Source organism: Phalacrocorax aristotelis, chromosome Z (genome assembly GCF_949628215.1).
Source record: "Phalacrocorax aristotelis chromosome Z, bGulAri2.1, whole genome shotgun sequence".
Classification (NCBI taxonomy): Eukaryota; Metazoa; Chordata; class Aves; order Suliformes; family Phalacrocoracidae; genus Phalacrocorax; species Phalacrocorax aristotelis.
The window spans coordinates 149,950-170,882 of NC_134311.1; the positions used below are offsets into that span (position 1 = coordinate 149,950).

Sequence of the window (20,933 nt, forward strand, 5' to 3'; positions counted from 1 at the left end):
AAACCTAACCCTAACCCTAATGGCCCAAAACCTAACCCTAACCCTAATGGTAACTGCTGGCACTAATCACTAACCCTGACCCCAACCCTAACAATAATCGGAAGCCTAAACCCTAACCCTAACCCTAAAACTAACACTAACCCATAAACGTAGCCCTAACCCTAACCTTAACCCGAAGACTAATGGCAGTGACTAACCCTAAATCTAACCGTAAACATAGCACATAACAGCTAACCCGAAACCTAACCCTAACTCGAACATTAACCCTAACCGATATGGCCCTAAACCTATCCCTATCCCTGAGGCCAGAAAACTAACCCTAACCCTACCGGTAACTGCTAAGCCTAACAAATAATCTGAAATCTAACCCAAAACCTAACCCTATCCCAAATCGCAACCATTACCCTAACGCAAACCCTAACACTAACCATAAGCCTAGCACTAAAACCTAACCCTAAACCTAAGAGGAAACCATAACCCTAACTGTAAGCCTAACTTTAACCCGAAATCGAACATTAACCCGAACCAAAAACACTTACACTAACACTAAGCCTAAACCTTTACACTAACCCTAACTGTAATGGCCTGAAACCTAAGCATAACCATAACTGTATTTGCTAACCCAAACCCTATCCCTAACCCTAACTGTAATGGCCCTGAACCTATCCCTATCCCTGAGGCCAGAAAATTGAGCCCAATCCTATCTGTAAATGGTAACTCTAACAAGAAATCCTGACCCTAACACAAAACCTAACCCTATCCTAAACCGCAACCATTACTCTAACCCTTACCCGAACCCAAACCCTATCCCGAACCCTAGCAAGAACCCTAACTCTAACCCTAACCCTAAGCCTAATCCAAACCCGAACTGCAGCCCTAAACCCTAACCCTAAATCACAACCTAACCCTGAGCCTGATCCTAAAACTAAGCCTAAACCTCACCCTCACCATAAACCAAACAACCCTCACCCTAACTCTAACCAGTAAACTCACCCTAACCTTCACCGTAAGACTAATGCAAGGGACTAACCCTAAGCATAACCTTAACCAGACCTTCTAACACCTAACCCAAAACCAAACTGTAAGTTTAACATTAACCCTTTAGGGTAATGGCCCGAACCGTATCCCTAGCCCTAATGGCCCAAAACCTAACCCTAACCCTAATGGTAACTGCTGGCACTAATCACTAACCCTGACCCCAACCCTAACAATAATCGGAAGCCTAAACCCTAACCCTAACCCTAAAACTAACACTAACCCATAAACGTAGCCCTAACCCTAACCTTAACCCGAAGACTAATGGCAGTGACTAACCCTAAATCTAACCGTAAACGTAGCACATAACAGCTAACCCGAAACCTAACCCTAACTCGAACATTAACCCTAACCGATATGGCCCTGAACCTATCCCTATCCCTGAGGCCAGAAAATTGAGCCCAATCCTATCTGTAAATGCTAACCCTAACAAGAAATCCTGACCCTAACACAAAACCTAACCCTATCCTAAACCGCAACCATTACTCTAACCCTTACCCGAACCCTAACAAGAACCCTAACTCTAACCCTAACCCTAAGCCTAATCCAAACCCGAACTGCAGCCCTAAACCCTAACCCTAAATCACAACCTAACCCTGAGCCTGAACCTAAAACTAAGCCTAAACCTCACCCTCACCATAAACCAAACGACCCTCACCCTAACTCTAACCAGTAAACTCACCCTAACCTTAACCATAAGACTAATGCAAGGGACTAACCCTAAGCATAACCTTAACCACACCTTCTAACACCTAACCCAAAACCGAACTGTAAGTTTAACATTAACCCTTTAGGGTAATGGCCCGAACCGTATCCCTAGCCCTAATGGCCCAAAACCTAACCCTAACCCTAATGGTAACTGCTGGCACTAATCACTAACCCTGACCCCAACCCTAACAATAATCGGAAGCCTAAACCCTAACCCTAAAACTAACACTAACCCATAAACGTAGCCCTAACCCTAACCTTAACCCGAAGACTAATGGCAGTGACTAACCCTAAATCTAACCGTAAACATAGCACATAACAGCTAACCCGAAACCTAACCCTAACTCGAACATTAACCCTAACCGATATGGCCCTAAACCTATCCCTATCCCTGAGGCCAGAAAACTAACCCTAACCCTACCAGTAACTGCTAAGCCTAACAAATAATCTGAAATCTAACCCAAAACCTAACCCTATCCCAAATCGCAACCCTTACCCTAACGCAAACCCTAACACTAACCATAAGCCCAGCGCTAAAACCTAACCCTAAACCTAAGAGGAAACCATAACCCTAACCCTAAGCCTAACTTTAACCCGAAATCGAACATTAACCCGAACCAAAAACACTTACACTAACACTAAGCCTAAACTCTTACACTAACCCTAACTGTAATGGCCTGAAACCTAAGCATAACCATAACTGTATTTGCTAACCCAAACCCTATCCCTAACCCTAACTGTAATGGCCCTGAACCTATCCCTATCCCTGAGGCCAGAAAATTGAGCCCAATCCTATCTGTAAATGGTAACTCTAACAAGAAATCCTGATCCTAACACAAAACCTAACCCTATCCTAAACCGCAACCATTACTCTAACCCTTACCCGAACCCAAACCCTAACCCGAACCCTAACAAGAACCCTAACTCTAACCCTAACCCTAAGCCTAATCCAAACCCGAACTGCAGCCCGAAACCCTAACCCTAAATCACAACCTAACCCTGAGCCTGAACCTAAAACTAAGCCTAAACCTCACCCTCACCATAAACCAAACAACCCTCACCCTAACTCTAACCAGTAAACTCACCCTAACCTTCACCGTAAGACTAATGCAAGGGACTAACCCTAAGCATAACCTTAACCAGACCTTCTAACACCTAACCCAAAACCGAAATCTAAGTTTAACATTAACCCTTTAGGGTAATGGCCCAAACTGTATCCCTAGCCCTAATGGCCCAAAACCTAACCCTAACCCTAATGGCCCAAAACCTAACCCTAACCCTAATGGTAACTGCTGGCACTAATCACTAACCCTGACCCCAACCCTAACAATAATCGGAAGCCTAAACCCTAACCCTAACCCTAAAACTAACACTAACCCATAAACGTAGCCCTAACCCTAACCTTAACCCGAAGACTAATGGCAGTGACTAACCCTAAATCTAACCGTAAACATAGCACATAACAGCTAACCCGAAACCTAACCCTAACTCGAACATTAACCCTAACCGATATGGCCCTAAACCTATCCCTATCCCTGAGGCCAGAAAACTAACCCTAACCCTACCGGTAACTGCTAAGCCTAACAAGTAATCCGGAATCTAACCCAAAACCTAACCCTATCCCAAATCGCAACCATTACCCTAACGCAAACCCTAACGCTAACCATAAGCCTAGCGATAAAACCGTAACACTAAACCTAACAGGAAACCATAACCCTAACCCTAAGCCTAACTTTAACCCAAAATCGAACATTAACCCGAACCAAAAACACTTACACTAACACTAAGCCTAAACTCTTATACTAACCCTAACTGTAATGGCCTGAAACCTAAGCATAACCATAACTGTATTTGCTAACCCAAACCCTATCCCTAACCCTAACTGTAATGGCCCTGAACCTATCCCTATCCCTGAGGCCAGAAAATTGAGCCCAATCCTATCTGTAAATGCTAACTCTAACAAGAAATCCTGATCCTAAAACAAAACCTAACCCTATCCTAAACCGGAACCATTACTCTAACCCTTACCCGAACCCAAACCCTAACCCGAACCCTAGCAAGAACCCTAACTCTAACCCTAACCCTAAGCCTAATCCAAACCCGAACTGCAGCCCTAAACCCTAACCCTAAATCACAACCTAACCCTGAGCCTGAACCTAAAACTAAGCCTAAACCTCACCCTCACCATAAACCAAACGACCCTCACCCTAACTCTAACCAGTAAACTCACCCTAACCTTCACCGTAAGACTAATGCAAGGGACTAACCCTAAGCATAACCTTAACCAGACCTTCTAACACCTAACCCAAAACCGAACTGTAAGTTTAACATTAAACCTTTAGGGTAATGGCCCGAACCGTATCCCTAGCCCTAATGGCCCAAAACCTAACCCTAACCCTAATGGTAACTGCTGGCACTAATCACTAACCCTGACCCCAACCCTAACAATAATCGGAAGCCTAAACCCTAACCCTAACCCTAAAACTAACACTAACCCATAAACGTAGCCCTAACCCTAACCTTAACCCGAAGACTAATGGCAGTGACTAACCCCAAATCTACCCGTAAACGTAGCACATAACAGCTAACCCGAAACCTAACCCTAACTCGAACATTAACCCTAACCGATATGGCCCTAAACCTATCCCTATCCCTGAGGCCAGAAAACTAACCCTAACCCTACCGGTAACTGCTAAGCCTAACAAGAAATCCGGAATCTAACCCAAAACCTAACCCTATCCCAAATCGCAACCCTTACACTAACGCAAACCCTAACACTAACCACAAGCCTAGCGCTAAACCCTAACCCTAAACCTAAGAGGAAACCATAACCCTAACCCTAAGCCTAACTTTAAACCGAAATCGAACATTAACCCGAACCAAAAACACTTACACTAACACTAAGCCTAAACTCTTACACTAACCCTAACTGTAATGGCCTGAAACCTAAGCATAACCATAACTGTATTTGCTAACCCAAACCCTATCCCTAACCCTAACTGTAATGGCCCTGAACCTATCCCTATCCCTGAGGCCAGAAAATTGAGCCCAATCCTATCTGTAAATGCTAACTCTAACAAGAAATCCTGACCCTAACACAAAACCGAATCCTATCCTAAACCGCAACCATTACTCTAACCCTTACCCGAACCCAAACCCTAACCCGAACCCTAACAAGAACCCTAACGCTAACCCTAACCCTAAGCCTAATCCAAACCCGAACTGCAGCCCGAAACCCTAACCCTAAATCACAACCTAACCCTGAGCCTGAACCTAAAACTAAGCCTAAACCTCACCCTCACCATAAACCAAACGACCCTCACCCTAACTCTAACCAGTAAACTCACCCTAACCTTAACCGTAAGACTAATGCAAGGGGCTAACCCTAAGCATAACCTTAACCAGACCTTCTAACACCTAACCCATATGACTTATGTCCCATATGTCAGCATTCGGGGTTGACTCCAGATGATCTGCCTTTCCTCATAGCAGCAACAGCTGAAGCACTTCAGACTCCAAATGCTTGCCAGTGAGCACTCCCTACCGCTTTACAGGAGGATGCATCAACTGCTCCGCAGACTGGGCCTGTGTTAAGAGTTGGTGGCTTATCATCTCCTGGTCTGGGTGGAAAAGAGCAAACTACAGCAAGGCAGAGGACTCTCTTGAAGCAGTGTCCAGGCACTCTGAGCACACTAAGAGCAGGCTTCATCTACATAGAGGTTCTGTCTACAGTATGGCTGTCAACACCAAGTCCATTTGCCTTGCACTTCCCATATGGTCCGTGCAATCAGTGGGTCCAAGGCTGGCTTGACACATCCTATAGGGAAGGTTTTTATTAGGTAAGATCCATCATGCCCTAAACCAGCACAGGCACCAGCAGGCACAGGTGGAACATGCCAATGAACGGTGTCCACATGGTCAGGCATGGAAGGAAAGGCCCAAGTAACTGCTGCTGTGCTGTGGGAGCACACACAGAAAGGTGAGCGTGGGCCAGGCACAAGTGGGTGTGATAAGCTATGTCCATGTGGGTAGCTCAGGAGCATGTGGGGTGTTAACGGGCTGTGTTTGTGTGGGTATAACACTTTGTGTGTGTGTGCATGTGTATATACCTGCATATGTGTATGTGTGAAGGGTATGCATGCATGCATGGAGAATTGAGTTTGCATGTGCACCTGTGGGAGGTGGATTCTATGTGTGCATGCATCACAGTGTATGCTGTAGCATGCATGCGGGCAGATGGGAAGGTGCACGCTGCATGCAGTGTGCACAGCTGGGTGCATTACGCATGCATGCACACTGTAGAGTGTGCATGATCTAACTGTATGTATGTTTTGTGTGTGTGCACCCTGTGTGTGTACACGCATGCGCACACATGCACCAGCAAGGTATGCATATGTGTGTATGCTTTGTGTATGTGAACACTGCACATTACACTCTGTGTGCAAGACGAGGTTTGGAGTATGGGTGTGCACGCACTCTGAATGTGCAGTGCACCTTCTGTTTGTACCCCATATGTGTCTCCTTGTGTGCACATGCACCCTGTGTGCGTGCATCCAGCATGCACGCGCATAGCATTTTTGTGCACATGAAATATGCATGCTGGGTATATGCACATGTGTGTATGTCCTCTGTGCATGCTGTATAAAGCCCACGTTCCTCCCAGAGAACATCTCCATGCAGAAGAGCTGGAGGTGAAATGGAACGACACACAGAAAAGGATTTGGAATCACTCTCAAAAAGAAGGTAGAATGGACCTAGTGATTAGATGCATGGCTCAGTCAAACAAGCTGGACAACCAGCAGGAAGCTGATGTGTTATGCACACTCACAGGAGGCAGGAGACAGATCGCAACCCAAATGAGAACAATAATGAACGCCTAGCTAGCATTCTTAAGAGGAGGAAATCATCCAGTCATCTGCAGAGGAAGATGAACAGTTTTGCCAGCAGGTATATTTAGACACTTTGGCACAGAAGAGGCCTATGGAAACCTGCAGGCTGAATTAGCAAGACAAAGGCAGCTAATGACCGTATCAGGGGAAGCCACAGAGTAGTTATGCCATTATGAAGACAGAAGGCACTGTGAACTCTTGTATAACGTTGGCCAGATAAACTACTTAAACTAAAGCAAGTAACTTTTAAAGTACTAAATGCATCTTAAAAATAAGTCCCTGACATATGAATCCATACTTTTGCAAGTTAAAAAACAAAACAAAAAAACCCCAAACCAAAACCCACCTTACCTTTTATTTGAGTTTACCTAATATCAGCTAGAGACTCTTAAAGATTTCTTGCTGTGCTGAAGCCTCCTTTTGTACCAAGCTTCCATTCTCTGATGTCTTAGCATGTCCCAGAGAAGTTAACCAGATTGAGTCTCTCATCATTAGGCCTCTTCTCACCATCTTTCAATTGTTCTCATGGCTCTTCTCTGAAAATTTGCATTGAGTTTAAGTGGCAAGGTCTTTGTAAGGGGGGTGGCAAGGGCAGAGTGCGCAGGGGTGCCTTCTGTGAGAAGACATTCGATGTGCAGAAAGCAGACTCCACAATCTGTAAGATTGTAAAGTGGGTATGTTTATTCAGCGCTGGGCAGCACGGGGGTGGTCCCACCAAGGTCGTGCACACCAGCATGATAGTCTTGGATTTATACAGTAAAGCATTACATATACATAAGATTTGCCAACACGCCTATACATATGCATGACCTTTTCCCACTTAAATTAGCCTAAAAGAGTTATTTCCATAAATCTTTCCCAACTGCACTTGCGCAGTGCCTCCTGGTGGTGGTCACAGGGGGCCTTGGGGATGAAGGCTGACAAGTCCTCTTCATCACCGCTAGAAATCTTTTGGTTTTGCGTAAACTCATTTTTCCCTTGGTTCTTTTCCAAACTGCAAAGTCAGTTTTGGCTGGTTTTTGAGACAAGTTTCTGTCCTTATCAAGAACTTGTCCGCTGGTGGATTCCAGGCCTCCTGGCTAATCATTTTACACAGCAGCCAGATAAGTGTTTCGCAACAATTAACTTTCAGCTGGATAAGCATTCAGCAACAGAACAGTTAACTTTTGGTTTTGCATCCTAAAAGCCCCTTCCCCCTTTCACTTGAGAAGCTGAGCCCACATCAGGCAGAGCCACTTTCAGTCAGCTCCAAGACAGACCCACCCCTGGCCAAATGACACCCAATCAGCAACATTGGTGATTGCATATTTAAGAAGGGGTAAAGACCACTGTGCAGCAGCTGTAGAGGGGAGCGTGAGAAAATGTGAGAGAAACAACCCTGCAGACACCAAGGTCACTGAAGAAGGAGGGGGAGGAGGAGTTCCAGGTGCCGGAGAATAAATTCCCCTGCAGCCCATGGAGGACACCATGCCGGAGCCAGCAGACATGTCTGACAGCAGCTGTGACCCCATGCTGGAGCAGGTTTGCTGGCAGGACCTGTGACCCCACAGGGGACCCATACTGGAGCAATCTGTTTCTGCAGGACTGCATCCCGTGGAAGGGACTCACACTGAAGCAGTTTGTGGGAAGGCTCCCAATTGGAGAAATTAATGGAGGACTGTCTCCTGAGGGAGGGACCCCACGCTGGAGCAGGGGAAGAGTGTGAAGAGTCCTCCCCCTGAGGAGGAAAGAGGCAGCAGAAATAACGTGTGATGAGGTGATGGCAACCCCATTCCCCATCCCCCTGCCCCACTGGCAGGGAGGAGATAGAGAAAATCAGGAATAAAGTTAGGTCCAGGAAGAAAGTGGGGTGGGGGGTGTAGGCATTCTAAGACTTTTGGGTGACTCTTTCCCTTGGTGCCCTACTGTGGGCCTGCAGCTTTGTTTTGCAGGTGCTGGGCATGGACATCCTTGCCTTGCAGAGGAAGCAGAATTGGACTGAAGCATGGTTATCTGCGAAAAGTGGCAACTTTATTTCAAGAACTAGGTCAACTTCAGCATTTGTGTGCAGATAGGGGAGAGGGGGCAGACAGAGCAGACCTCTGACATGCAGGCTGCCTTTGGCTCAGGAGGCATTGCCCCAGTAGGAACGGGTCGTGGTCCACTGCAGCCTGCACTGGATCCTGTTCATCCTGCTGCTCAAGCCTTTTTCCCCCTTAGGACCTGCAGGAGCTCCTGCACCCGAGCAAAGAAGTCCACCAGCTTCTGGAGTGGAAACAGGCAGGAGCGAAACCTGCCTGCTTGCGTCGGATTTGGGCCTGGCCTCTGAAAGGGGGTTGAGGCAGTAAGAAAATGACTCCATGCCCGTGATGTTGGTGTGCCCCTTACTGCTGGGTACAGTCCCATCTGTACCAGGATCCAGCTGTAGAAGTGCTGAGTGGAGGTGTAGACTCCAGGCTGTTTTGCTCTTGCACAGCCTTTTCCCCAGCTGGTCACGCCAACAAGCCAGAAGTGGTCATAGGTATTGTCTTTGCACATGAGAGGACCACCGCTGTCACCCTGCAGAGAAGGAGAGAGGATTAAGGTGGTGTTGGGTGGCCCCTGTCAGCACTACGTTTGGCTCCTTCTCTCTCACAGCACCTGCCAGAGCTGTATTCACTGCACAGAAAGGCTGTGCTCAGGTGCTGGAGCCTACGGAACCTTCTCTGGGAGGGGGCAGCGGGCCTGTACGGTAGGGCGCTCTCTCATCTCTGCACAGTGATCCTGGATGTGCAGAAGACGGATGTTCCAGGATTGGGATCAGAACCCATGGTCTGCCAAGAGCACCAGATGGGCTTTCTGGGCAGAGTCCCAGGCCTCTGGGACAAGACAGGCACTGGGCAAGGACCTCCAGATGGGGAAGGGGAGGTGAGCCCCAACAGCAGCAGGGACCCAGCAGTGGGCGGGTGACTTGTCAGGCAAACCATGTGCTGGGGTATGTTTGGGCGGTTGTGACAGGGCTGCCTGTGCTGCTGGGGGTTGACTCGTAGCACACTCCTACCTGGCAGGTGTCGATGCCACCCTGTGGATAGCCAGCGCACAAGTTGTGGGTGTGAATGGCCCCTCTGTACCACTGGCTGCTGTTACAGAGGTTAACATCAATGAGGCGAACCTTGGCCTCCTGCAGGACATCAGTTGATCCTCCAGCTGTGAGCACAGAAAGGAATTAACACCACCCAGCAGCTCCTTGCCAGTTCTCCTTCCCTGCCTGGGCGAACCCCTTCCCTAGGTCTTGGTTTTGCATTTTGAGAGGCATCGTACTGGTGTTTCCCTTCTGTCTTGCTTTGGGTAGTGGGTCAGGCCCACCTCCCTATAGGCATACGTCCCCACAGCCTGACTCTGGCTTTCACCTCTTCTGTCAGGAAGCCCAACCCACCTCCCCAGTGTGCCAAGCTTGCACTCCTGACATGAGTACTTGCTGGGAACTCACATCTTGCAGTCGTGGAACCCCAACCACTGATGTAGCAGGTTGTCAGCTCCGACACTCTCAGCCAGGCATCGGGCACACAGGCAAGCTGTATGTAGTAGCTGCACTGAACGGGCTGGTCCAGCTCCAGCAAGGCAATGTCATTCCTCTCCGAGATATTACTGTAGTGTTCATGAACCAGCAGCCGCCTAATATTGCGCACTTGGGCCTCAGGGCCCAGCTGAGTCAACTGGGTGGCCCCGATGACTACGCGCCACATCGTGATGTGCCTGGAAGGCAGATGCAGAGAGGGGTCAGAGGGAGTGGAGCCATGTGCTGCAGCAGCGCAGCAGTTGTTCCCTGCCTTCTGCTTCTCAAGCGACAGAGGAAGAAAGCAGCACTACAAAGGGTGCAACTGCCCCCCTAGCATGCCTTACGCTTAAGGAATGCCAAGATGGAGGCTGCTAGGAAGCAGCAGCATGAGCCCAGCCTTCTCCTTAGCAGCCTCTCTCTTGGGCTCCTGAGCGCCCAGGCACTGGGCATACTGCAAGGAAACAGGATGGGAGTAGCCTGTGGTGTTGGGGACAGGGCAGCTGCTAGTGTTGTGGGGCTATCCCCATTCCCTGGTCCTCCTTACCTTGCCTCGATGAAGCAGTGGGCTGCCGTGAGGACCCACTGTGGGCTGATGAGGGATCCTCCACATACATGCCCCGTGCCTATTTCCCAGGGATCCTGGATGCTGACGATCCAGGGCCAGGCCCCTGGCTGGGCATCTGTGCCACCCACGACGCGTGACATGCCGTAGTAAGAAGCCAGGGGCCGGAGCCCGCAGGTCCCTCTGTAACCAGAAACTCATTACTGTCCTGCTCAATGGCTTGCTGCTCTTCAGGCTGAAGGTCAGCCACCTTCCCTCCCCACAAGGTGTTGCATGATGGCAGGGCCAGGGGACCCCATGGGGCGTGTGCTCATCGCCTGTTTCCACTTTAGCCCCATAGATGAGTTGTGCCAGTGGCCCAGCTGCTGGGAAGGAGCTGAGGCTCCCCCAGAGGGTTCGGGAAGCTGTGGTGTGGTCACAGGGGACAAGCGGGCACCCTCCAGTGAACCCCATAAGGGTTGCCCAAGACCCCTCCCAGAGCATTGGGCCACTTACCCACAGCTGTCCCATGTGCTGTGCGCAGGCCAGCACACGGCCAGCAGGAAGAGGAAGGGGAGCAAATTCATCACTGGCTGGCAGCTGCAAGGACCGAGGGCTTGTTGCCACCAGTGCAGCAGCCAATGTAGTGACTGTGGTACCCTTGGCCGCAGGACTGATGTCACAGAGTTGCTAGTTCCGCATGCTGGGCACGGTGGCTTCTCAGGGTGGGGGATGGGAGCAACATGGCAGGTTCCAAGCAAGAATCCCCTCCAGCTGCTGGGATCAGACAGCCCAGAGATCTGGCTGGGATCAGGCAGACCTCTGCTGAAGGCTCTGCTTGTGGGAATGAGGGTGCGTGGGCCCCAGGGCAGGCAGCAGCGCCTGGCTCCAAGCACTGCCTGTCAACACCTAGCAGGAAAAAACCCAAGTGTGGCACCACAGCCTCTTTGGGAAGCTCACTGTCACCCTGCTCTCTGCAGCCATTTGCCAGCAGGCCCTTCCCAAAACACATAGGCCAGGAAGCGTAACTACTACAAGCAGTATGCACATGTTTGGCTGCTGAAGAGGCAATCTGGTTCCCACTGTGCCAGGCAAGCCAAATAAGCCAAGCATACTCAAGCAGTGTCAAACCTTCCTGCACAAAGCACAGTGAAATGCAGATGCAACACAGTCCACGCTGGCTATGTCAGCCACAGCAAGAGCCTCTGGCAGGCTTCATGTCCTTGCTATGAGTTACAGTGCTGTTCTGGGCCAACAGCCACAAGGGCAGTTGTAGCACCTGGTACGCACAGCCAAGCAGCCATGCAATTGTTAGCTCTAGACAGAGAAGGATGCTCCTGCTCTCAGCCCAATGCTTTTCTCCCTGGCTTTGGTAAATCCTGTACTGATACTGGATGGGACATTGATACCAGATGGGACATCCGGGATGTCTGGGACATCTGGGCATCATTGATACCAGATGGAACATCTGGTCCCTGTCTAATCAAGATAACCAAAGGCATATTTGCAAGTATGATAGGTAGGTGATATATTTACAAGCAAGGTAAGTTTAGGAAGTCTTTATGTTTAGACAACAGGAAGAGTCTGGACATGATTTAAACATCATGTCCTTGGACATTATATACTGGATATGATTTAGTATTGCACCCTGGCATAGTACATTCCTTACTAATTGAGAAGATTCAGCATCATGGAGCAATATATCCTAATTAGTAGACTTTTGCAAAATAAGCACATGGAAAAACCTTGAAAACAAGCCAAAAGGGAACTGATCATGCCTGAAGACTGAGTTCAACTAGTGAACTTGTTGAGGAAGACTATCGAAGAACCCCCTCCAGCTGCTGGGATCAGACAGCCCAGAGAGCCCAGAGATCTGCCTGGGATCCCCACTGAATACTCTGCTTCTGGGAATGAGGGTATCAGACCCTTACCCTACATAAATCGTCCTTCAAATGTCTATAAAATTACCATAAAACATTAATAAATTGTCCACAAAACATCTGCCACAGTCACCTAGTCCATAACTCAGGCTCCACCCATTGTGGTGGTTGCTCAGGTCAGGAGAGACGGCCCAGGGCCACAGCAGCCAGCTCAGGTGGGGTCACAGCTGCGCATCCACAGCTTCCTGCTCAGCTCCTCCTCCACCAGTTTGGGTGGTTCTTGCTACCATGCTTCCTACCACATGAGGAAGTGCGGGTTGCGGCATCTTCAAGGCACCTCCACCACTGTGTCCATATGGTGTCCCCTAGCACCAAGCCATGGGGTTTTACATTGCAGCAAACTCTTTCCTGGTCTGTTCCCCAGGGGCAGTTGTCCAGGGTCCACCAGGCCTTTGGGGTGTAGCTGCTGTGGTGGGTACTTCTCCACAAGGTGCCGCAGTGAGTGCAGGAGATGGTGGGGGTGAAGCAGGACAGAGGAAGGGAGAGAGAGGGGACAGGGAGAGGAACGGGAGACTGAGAAAGGGGGAGATGGACAGATGAGAGGGAGGAGAAAAATGGAGAGTGGGTCGGGGTCAGGGACAGGGAGAAGGACGCAGCCGTATTGGGTGGGCAGGATGGAGGCAGAGGAGGAAAAGAGGGAGAGGGAGAAAGGACTAGGGAGGAAGGGGGAGAGGGGTCCAGTGAGAGGGTAAAAAAGGGGCAGGGAGGAGAAAAGGGATGGGAAGAAGCAATGGGATGGGGAGAGAGAATGAAGAAGACAAGGACAGGAAAATAAAAAAGTAAATAACACCCAAGGAAAAAAATAAAAAAGCAACCCCAAGAGATCAAATAATCCAAGAAATCAAAATATCTCAATAAACTAAAAAAAAAAAAAAATAAGCCAACCCACTGTCATGGTCTTATCCATGGCCTCATGTTTTGAGGTGCTCCAGCATAACCTCATGCACAGCCACTGATGCTTCAAGGTGTACCTGCTGCAGCATGGACTTACCCACAGCCACAGATGTTTTGACGTGTATCTTCTCCAGTATGAACTTATCCTTGGGCTACAATCCCTTCAGAGGCATACCTGCTGTGCCACAGATATAATCCTGGCCACAGACACTTCAAGGTTTACCTGCTCTGGCATGGGCTTATCCACGGCCATAGATGCTTGACGGTGTCCCACTCCCACGTGGACTCATCCCTTTGACTTGAGTTCACACTGGAGTTCCAGCCTGCCCAGTACAGCAGCACAGAAACAGCAGTGATGCCCTGGTCATCTACCAGCCCAGGTACCTGGCCATTGCTGTTATCAAAATGTTCCCAGGCACAGCAGAGTAAGGTGATAAGCAGTACAGCAAGCAGAGAAAACAAAAAGCAGTCACTAATGTGCACTAGACTCTAATATAGAGTAAGGTAAGAGAGCCCCATGGCAAGCACAGGAGCTGGCTGATTAATAGCTAAGAAGCAATAACAGCTATAAATTCAGTCTAGCACATTTCAATGAAATCTGTTGTTGTCTTGAACCCCTTGAGCCCCATGTTGGGTGCCAAAAAAGACTGTTGTGGTTTAGCCCCAGTCAGCAACCAAGCACCACATAGCCACTCGCTCACCCCCCACCAATGGGATGGAGGAGAGAATCTGAAGAGTGGAAGCGAGAAAACTCATGGTTTGAGAGTGACAGTTTAATAGGTAAAGCAAAAGCTGTGCACACTAGCAAAGCAGAACAATTAATTCATTCACTCCTTCCCATCAACAGGGAGGTGTCAGCCATATCCAGGAAAGCAGCACTCCATCACTCATAACGCTTACTTGGGAAGGCAAACACCATTACTCTGAATATTGCCCCCTTCTTTCTTCTTCTCCCAGCTTTATACGCTGATGTCATATGATAAGGAATAGCCCTCTGGCCAGTTTGGATCTGCTGTCCCAGCTGTGCCCCCTCCCCTCCTGGCTTCTTGTGCACCTGGCAGAGCATGAGAAGCTGAAAAAGTCCTTGACTAGTGTAAGTGCTACTTAGGAACAACTGAAACATCTCAGCATTATCAACACTGTTTTTAGCACAAATGCAAAACACAGCACTAAACCAGCTACAGAGAACAAAACAAACTCATCAAGCACACCCACAAGAAAATAAGGAGAATTTAAAAAAATGAAAAAAGATCTCAAGAAATCAAAACAACCCCATAATGAATGGGCGATTTAGACCGCTTAAAGAACCACCGTCAAAGGTATTGGCAAAGTGGCTTTATTGAAACACAGTGTTGCAAAAGCATGACTTGACAAAGTTTGATGGCAAGGTTCATTCTATTAGTGTACTGCACAATCATTTCAACAATGATTCAAAACTACCAAGGCAGAGTCAAAGTTACCAAGACAAAAATCAAAGTTACCAAGACACAAAGTTACGCGCAATACCGGTCACTCACCAAAGCTCTGCCATTGACGAAAGGTCTCTGCCTCAAGAAGCAACCTTGAGATGTGTCCCCGCTGAAGGGGAGACTAGCGCTACACAGCCAGGCTGCTTAGCTGGGAGAGCTGAAAGGCAGCTCACTCAGGCTGTCATAGTTATGGAATAAAGTAGTTGGCTTGTAGTCAAATTACATGTGATGGAAAAGGTATGCATGAGACTCCTTCTACCTCTGACATTGTTCCTTGATAAATGAGTCTTGGAAAAGCCAACGATACCTCTGTTAATCACATGATCAGTGCTCCAAGCTCATATGCACCGATGCTCACAGAGCCACTCTACTTCTTTGTGGGTTTTCAGATAACAGATTGGAACAAGAAAAGTTCTTGGCCTGTTTACAGCCTTTGGAGGCTGTATCAAACTACTGATAGTTTGGTTAAGGAGTCCAGTGCATCCGTCACACATCCCCAATAAACAAATTAAAAAAAAAAAAAAAAAACCACAAAGAATCCCCAGGAAATCAAAATAAGCCGCCCCCCCCCCCAAAAAAAAAAAAAAAAAAAAAAACCCACACCAAAACACCAAAGGGACGCGGGGGAGGGGGAAGGCGGGGGGATACGGGAAGAAGGGAGAAGGAAAGAGGGGGAAGGGGTCAGCAGGAAGGATTGAACCATCCCCACCACCCCGTCCACCCCAGCAGCCGCCGCCGTCACTGTATCCGCGCAAGCACCAAGGGGCGGTCAGCGCGTCACTCGCCACCGGCTCGGGCGGAACTAGCGGTCCCGCACCTCAGTTCCGGGGGAGACGGACCGGGAGGCGGCCGGTGGGGCGCCGGGGCGCTGTGCGGGTGCTGCGGGCTAGCTGTGAGAAAGGATGCTGCTGTGAGAAACGGAGGTTCCATAGGGCTGGTATGGAGCTCCTATGGTGCTCCTATAGAGTTCATATGGGGCTGCTATAGGGTAGAGTGTTGCTATGATGTTGCTACGGGGCAGGAACCCTGGGACCCCTCACGTGACCCTTCCACGTGACGCTCCTCCCCGTTCGGGTACTTGCAAGATGGCGGCGGCGGCGGCGGTCAGGGGACGGCGCTTCAAGTGGTCGTTGGAGCTGGCGGCGGCGCCGGGGGGGCGGTGAGGCCCGGGGGAGGGGGTTTTGTTGGGGGGGGTTTAGGCCATCCAAGGGTCTCCCCGGCCTCACCTGCCCTCCTCTATCCCCCCAGGCCCCGCGGAGCCGCCGAGGGCCGAGGGCCGCTGGGGTTCGCCGAGCGGCAGCTGGGGGAGGGCGGCGTCCACGAGAGCGACAAAATCCTCATGGAGAAGGTGGGCGAGGGGGGAAGAGGGGGGGGGGCACGCCTCGGACGCCCGGGTTATCCATGGTGGGGATGGTCCGTGTCACGGATGCCTGGGTCCCGTACGAGGGCGGCCCGCGCCCTCCCCGCCCCCACCACATCACGGACGCCTGGGACCCTTCTTTCCCTGCAGCGCTGCTGGGACGTGGCACTGGCACCGCTGAAGCAGATTCCCATGAACCTGTTCATCATGTACATGGCTGGCAACACCATCTCTATCTTCCCTGCCATGATGGTCTGCATGATGGGCTGGCGCCCGCTGCAAGCCCTCATGTCCCTCTCCACCAGTGAGTACAACTCCACGCTACAGCCCCATGCGGGTTCCCCTGATGTCCCCCCCACAGCCATCCCCTGCTGCATGATAGTTGCCCCACATACCTGCAGCAGTCCTCTGCCCTGCATCTCCCCCTGCAACAGTCATTCCTACATGTTCCCCACGGTTGTCCCTGCAGCAGCCCTGGACATGCGTGTCCCCCTGCAACAGTTACCCCCATGTCAGTTGCCCTCACGTGCCCCCCAGTAGTAATCCCTATGACAGTCACCCACACATCAGGTCCCCCATATGTCCCAAACAGTTGCCCCCAAGTCAGTTGTTCCCGTGCATCCAATAGTTACCCCCGCGTCACCTGGCCCATGCATCCTCCTACAGTTGTTCCTATGGCAGTTGTCCCTATGTCAGTCACCCCTATGTTGGTCACTCCCACATGCCCCTCAGCAGTTGCCCAACAGCCACCTCTGTACCATCCGCCCCACACCTTGGCCACGGCTCTCCCCTATGATGCTCCCCTGCCACTCCCCATCCATCATTACCCCTAGTTGCCCACTGTGCTAGGTGTGTAGCATGTGGGTAACAGTGACAGGTCCCCCCATGCCACCATATCCCCCACAGCACTGAAGGCACTGGAGAGCTCAAGCCGGCGGACACTGCAGGGGCTGGTGTTCCTGGTGGGCAACGGGCTTGGGCTGGCGCTGGCCCTCTACAAGTGCCAGGCCATGGGGCTGCTGCCCACCCGCCCCTCAGACTGGCTGGCCTTCGTCGCCCCCCCACAGGTGCGCCCAGACGCTGGGGTCCCCCCGCCCCATGCCTGCTCCCCCAGATGCCAGGGTTCCCCTGGCTTGGACATCAGAATCCCCCCACTCACCCCTTTTTCTCTTTTCCCTCGGCAGCGGATGGAGTTCACTGGGGGGGGCCTGATCCTGTGAATGCACGCACCCACCAATAAAGGCAATAGCAGGCTGGTGACATTATTTTTGGGGGGAATTCTGAGGGTTTGGGTGCTCAACCCAAGGAGGCTCTGGGATGGGTTGGGGTGAAAACTGTTTATTGGTGGTGTGTGTGCTGGGAGCACTGGGGCCTGTACTGGTAGTGCTGGGGCCCATACTGGGAGCACACTGGAGCTGCACTGGAAGCCATAGGGCATATACTGGGAGCACTGGGAGTGCACTGGAGCTGCACACAGAACCTCAAGGCCAATACTGGGAACCATAGGGCCTGCACTGGCAGCCCTGGGAGACACACTGGGAGTGCTCTGGAGCTGCACTCAGAGCTTCGGGGCCCATACTGGGAGCTTTAGGGTGCATAGTGGAAACACTGGGAGTGCACTGGGAGCCTTGGGGCCTACGCTGGGATCATACTCGGAGAGCTGCAGTCCAGGTTAGTGCTGTACTGGGAAAACCCAGTCCATGCTGGGAACATTGAGTCTTATACTAGGATCTTACTTGAGCTGTAGCTCATGCTGGCATCATACTAGGATCTGGCTCACAATTGTGGCTCAGGCTGGCATTGTACTGAGAGCACTGGGCCCACACTAGGAGCGTTGGGGCCATACTGGGATCCTGCTTGAAGAGCTGTGACCCACAGTGGCATTGTACTGGGTGTGTTGGTGCTATACTATAAGCACTGGGCCCATCCTGGGAATGTGGCAGCCCATACTGGGATCATGCCTGAAGACCTGTGGCTTAGGCTTGCATCATACTGGGAGCACTGGTGCTATACTGGGTTCATACTATGGGAGCTGTGGCCCAGACTGGTATTGTACTGGGAGCACTGGAGCTCATACTAGAACAGTGGGACCATACTGCAATCATGCTTGAAGACCTGTGGTTCATTTTGATATACTGGGAGCACTGGCTCCATACTGGGATGGTGGTGAGCTGAGGTGGCATGGATGTGGTGCTGGGCCATACTGGTGCACTCAGCAGCTTGGGGGCGGGGTGTCGCCCTATTGCCCACACCACCAGCCCCAGCCCCTCCAACAGCACCTCCAGGAACTCCAGGTCTGACCCACATCAAGGGCCTGATCCATGGCTGCCCCCAAGTGCCCCCCAGCTGCCCATAACTGCCCCTAATTCTCCTATCTCCCCAAGACTGTCCCACACCTGTCCAAGTGCCCAACAACTGCCCCCAATTTCCCCCAAGTGCCCCATAGGTCTCCCCAAATTTGCCCCCGAGCTGCCCCATAGCTGCCCCCCCACCCCATAGCCACCCCCAGATTCCCCCCACTGCTCCATTTTTGCTCTTTTGCCCCCATTTCCTCCTATTTCTTGGTGTTGCCCCACTCTTCTCTAGTTTTCCCCCCATTTTTCCCTGCTTTTGTCTCATTTGCCCTGTTTTGGCCTATTCCCCCTATTCTTGCTCTGACCCTTGTTACTGGCTGGTTTTGCCGCATGTTGCCTCATTTTTGCCTTTTTTTCCCTGTTTTTGACCTGTTTTGCCTCATTTCTGACCCGTTTTTCCCCTTCCCCCCATTCCTGATGAATTTCCCCACATTTTTTCTCATGTTCCTGCAATTTCCCCCTAAGGTTTCTCCCCTCTGGTTTTCCCTTGTTTTTTTGACTGTTTCTGCCCTATTTCCCCATTTTACCCGTTTTTTTTTACCCCATTCCCCCTGATATTCTCCCGGTCTTCTCCCTACTTTTTGCCCATTTGTGCCCCATTTTTCTATGCTTCATTTTCCCCTCATTTTTCCCCTCTTCCTTGTTTTTTGCCTGATTTTTCCACATTTTTGCTCATTTCTGCCCCTATTTCTTCCCTCATTCCCCCTAGTTTCCCCCCACTTTTTCCTGTTTACCCATTTCATACCATTTTTCGCTGGTTTCCTCATCTTTGCTGTATTTCTTCCCCATCCGCTCACTTTCCCAATTCCCCCCTTTCACCTATTTTTCCATGTTTTTTCAGATTTTCACCCATGTACCATCTTTAATTTTTCCTCCCGTTTTTCCCTACTATCTCCCATTTTTGCCCCATTTCTCTCCATTTTCCCCTGGTTTCCCCTCTTCTTTCCCCCATTTCCCCCATTTTCATCTTTTCTCCTCCGTTTCTTCTCCCATTCTGGTCAACAGCAGCACCAACCAGCCCTGCCCACCTTGTTCAGCCAGACTACCATGTGTACGTGGCACACATTCCACCTCCCCAGTGCTCATCAGTAAGCACCAGTATGCACTAGTGCCCACTGGTGTCCACCCCAGCATTCCCCCCATTTCTCAGTATGGCCAGAGCCTCCCCCTGCCTGGCCCACACCCCCAGAACCCTCCTCCCCAGTTTGCAGCAGTGCCTCCCAACACCTTCCCAGTATGGCCCAGGACCCTCCTGATACCGCTCAGAGCCTCCACATGCCACCCAGGATGGCCCAGAGCCCCAGATCCATGCCTTCCAGTATGGACTAGTGCCTCCTGGTGAGTGCCAGTAAGGTCTGACACCATCCCAATGTAGCCCAGTACCTTTCTAGTATGGCCCCAAGTATCACAGTGACTCCCTGTACAGCTCAGACACCCAGACCCTTGCCTTCCAGTATGGGCCAGTGCCTTCCAGTGAGTCCCAGTATGGACCAGTGGACTGCCCAGGACACCCAGTATGGCCCAGAGCTCCACCCCAGTATATCCTACAGCCTCCCAGGACACACCACTGCCCTCCCAGGCCGCCATTGTCCCCCAAGTGGTGCTCACAGGCTGGGGCCCTGGCGAGGGGCACCTCCCTCCTCCTCCTCCCCCACACTGGGGGCCTGCAATGGTGTGGGGCCTCCCTCTGATACCATCAGTAGGGTTGCATGTGATGTCATGCCTCATTACATCACCCCTGTTGTGATGTGTCATGGTGTGTCACCATATATCATGTTCCACCTCCCCACCTGGTATGGGGGCACACAGCAGCCCCAGGTCCCCACTCCCTTCCCAGGTGGGGGTGCCATGTGATGTGATGCCATGCCCCATGACATCACCCTTGCCATGGCATATCATCATGTGTCACTGTATGTCGTGCGCATGTGTGTGTGTCTCCACATCTGGGGACATGGAGCAGCTCTGGTTTCTTGCCTCTCCCAGGTGTGATGCCATGTGATGTCATCTGATGTCATGTGATGAAGTCAATGTGATGTCACCTGTGCAAGCCATATCTGGCGTTGGACCTGGGAGCACTGCTCCTTCATCAGCATACACTTGTAGATGCATGCTAGGGCGTCACTGTCATGCTGCAGGAGGTGACCCCTGGCATGGGGGCATGCAGCCCCTTGGGCAGGCCAAGGCCCACCACTCCACACCCTTCCCATGATGGCTGCACCCCCACCC

General features: G+C 50.9%; 2 protein-coding genes across 3 annotated transcripts; one reads left to right on the top strand and one right to left on the bottom strand.

The window, feature by feature from the left end:
* Positions 1 to 8,604: 8,604 nt before the first annotated feature.
* On the bottom strand, positions 8,605 to 15,810 carry LOC142050271 (acrosin-like). 2 transcript variants are annotated; one of them, XM_075078758.1, is made up of 5 exons: positions 11,207 to 15,810; positions 10,694 to 10,894; positions 10,081 to 10,346; positions 9,652 to 9,797; positions 8,605 to 9,170 (listed from the first exon to the last, which is right to left on the bottom strand). In XM_075078758.1, exons 1-5 carry the CDS (start codon positions 11,275 to 11,277, stop codon positions 8,811 to 8,813), a joined length of 1,044 nt encoding a protein of 347 aa, XP_074934859.1. In that variant the 5' UTR covers positions 11,278 to 15,810; the 3' UTR covers positions 8,605 to 8,810. The 2 variants fall into 2 exon arrangements, with proteins under 2 accessions (XP_074934859.1, XP_074934858.1); XM_075078757.1 differs by having other exon boundaries at positions 12,704 to 15,805.
* Positions 15,811 to 16,014: 204 nt separating this feature from the next.
* Positions 16,015 to 17,618, top strand: EMC4 (ER membrane protein complex subunit 4). Its single transcript, XM_075078759.1, has 5 exons — positions 16,015 to 16,152; positions 16,242 to 16,341; positions 16,504 to 16,657; positions 17,260 to 17,420; positions 17,538 to 17,618. Exons 1-5 carry the CDS (start codon positions 16,079 to 16,081, stop codon positions 17,571 to 17,573), a joined length of 525 nt encoding a protein of 174 aa, XP_074934860.1. The 5' UTR covers positions 16,015 to 16,078; the 3' UTR covers positions 17,574 to 17,618.
* The last annotated feature ends 3,315 nt before the right edge of the window (positions 17,619 to 20,933 follow it).

Coding starts and splice junctions, on each gene's coding strand:
- LOC142050271 (XM_075078758.1), bottom strand. CDS start 11,277: ATGAATTTGCTCCCCTTCCTCTTCCTGCTGGCCGTGTGCTGGCCTGCG. Junction 10,895..11,206: donor AGCACATGGGACAGCTGTGG/GTAAGTGGCCCA, acceptor TTCTGGTTACAG/AGGGACCTGCGGGCTCCGGC. Junction 10,347..10,693: donor CACTGCTTCATCGAGGCAAG/GTAAGGAGGACC, acceptor TCTGCCTTCCAG/GCACATCACGATGTGGCGCG.
- EMC4 (XM_075078759.1), top strand. CDS start 16,079: ATGGCGGCGGCGGCGGCGGTCAGGGGACGGCGCTTCAAGTGGTCGTTG. Junction 16,342..16,503: donor ACAAAATCCTCATGGAGAAG/GTGGGCGAGGGG, acceptor CTTTCCCTGCAG/CGCTGCTGGGACGTGGCACT. Junction 17,421..17,537: donor CCTTCGTCGCCCCCCCACAG/GTGCGCCCAGAC, acceptor TTCCCTCGGCAG/CGGATGGAGTTCACTGGGGG.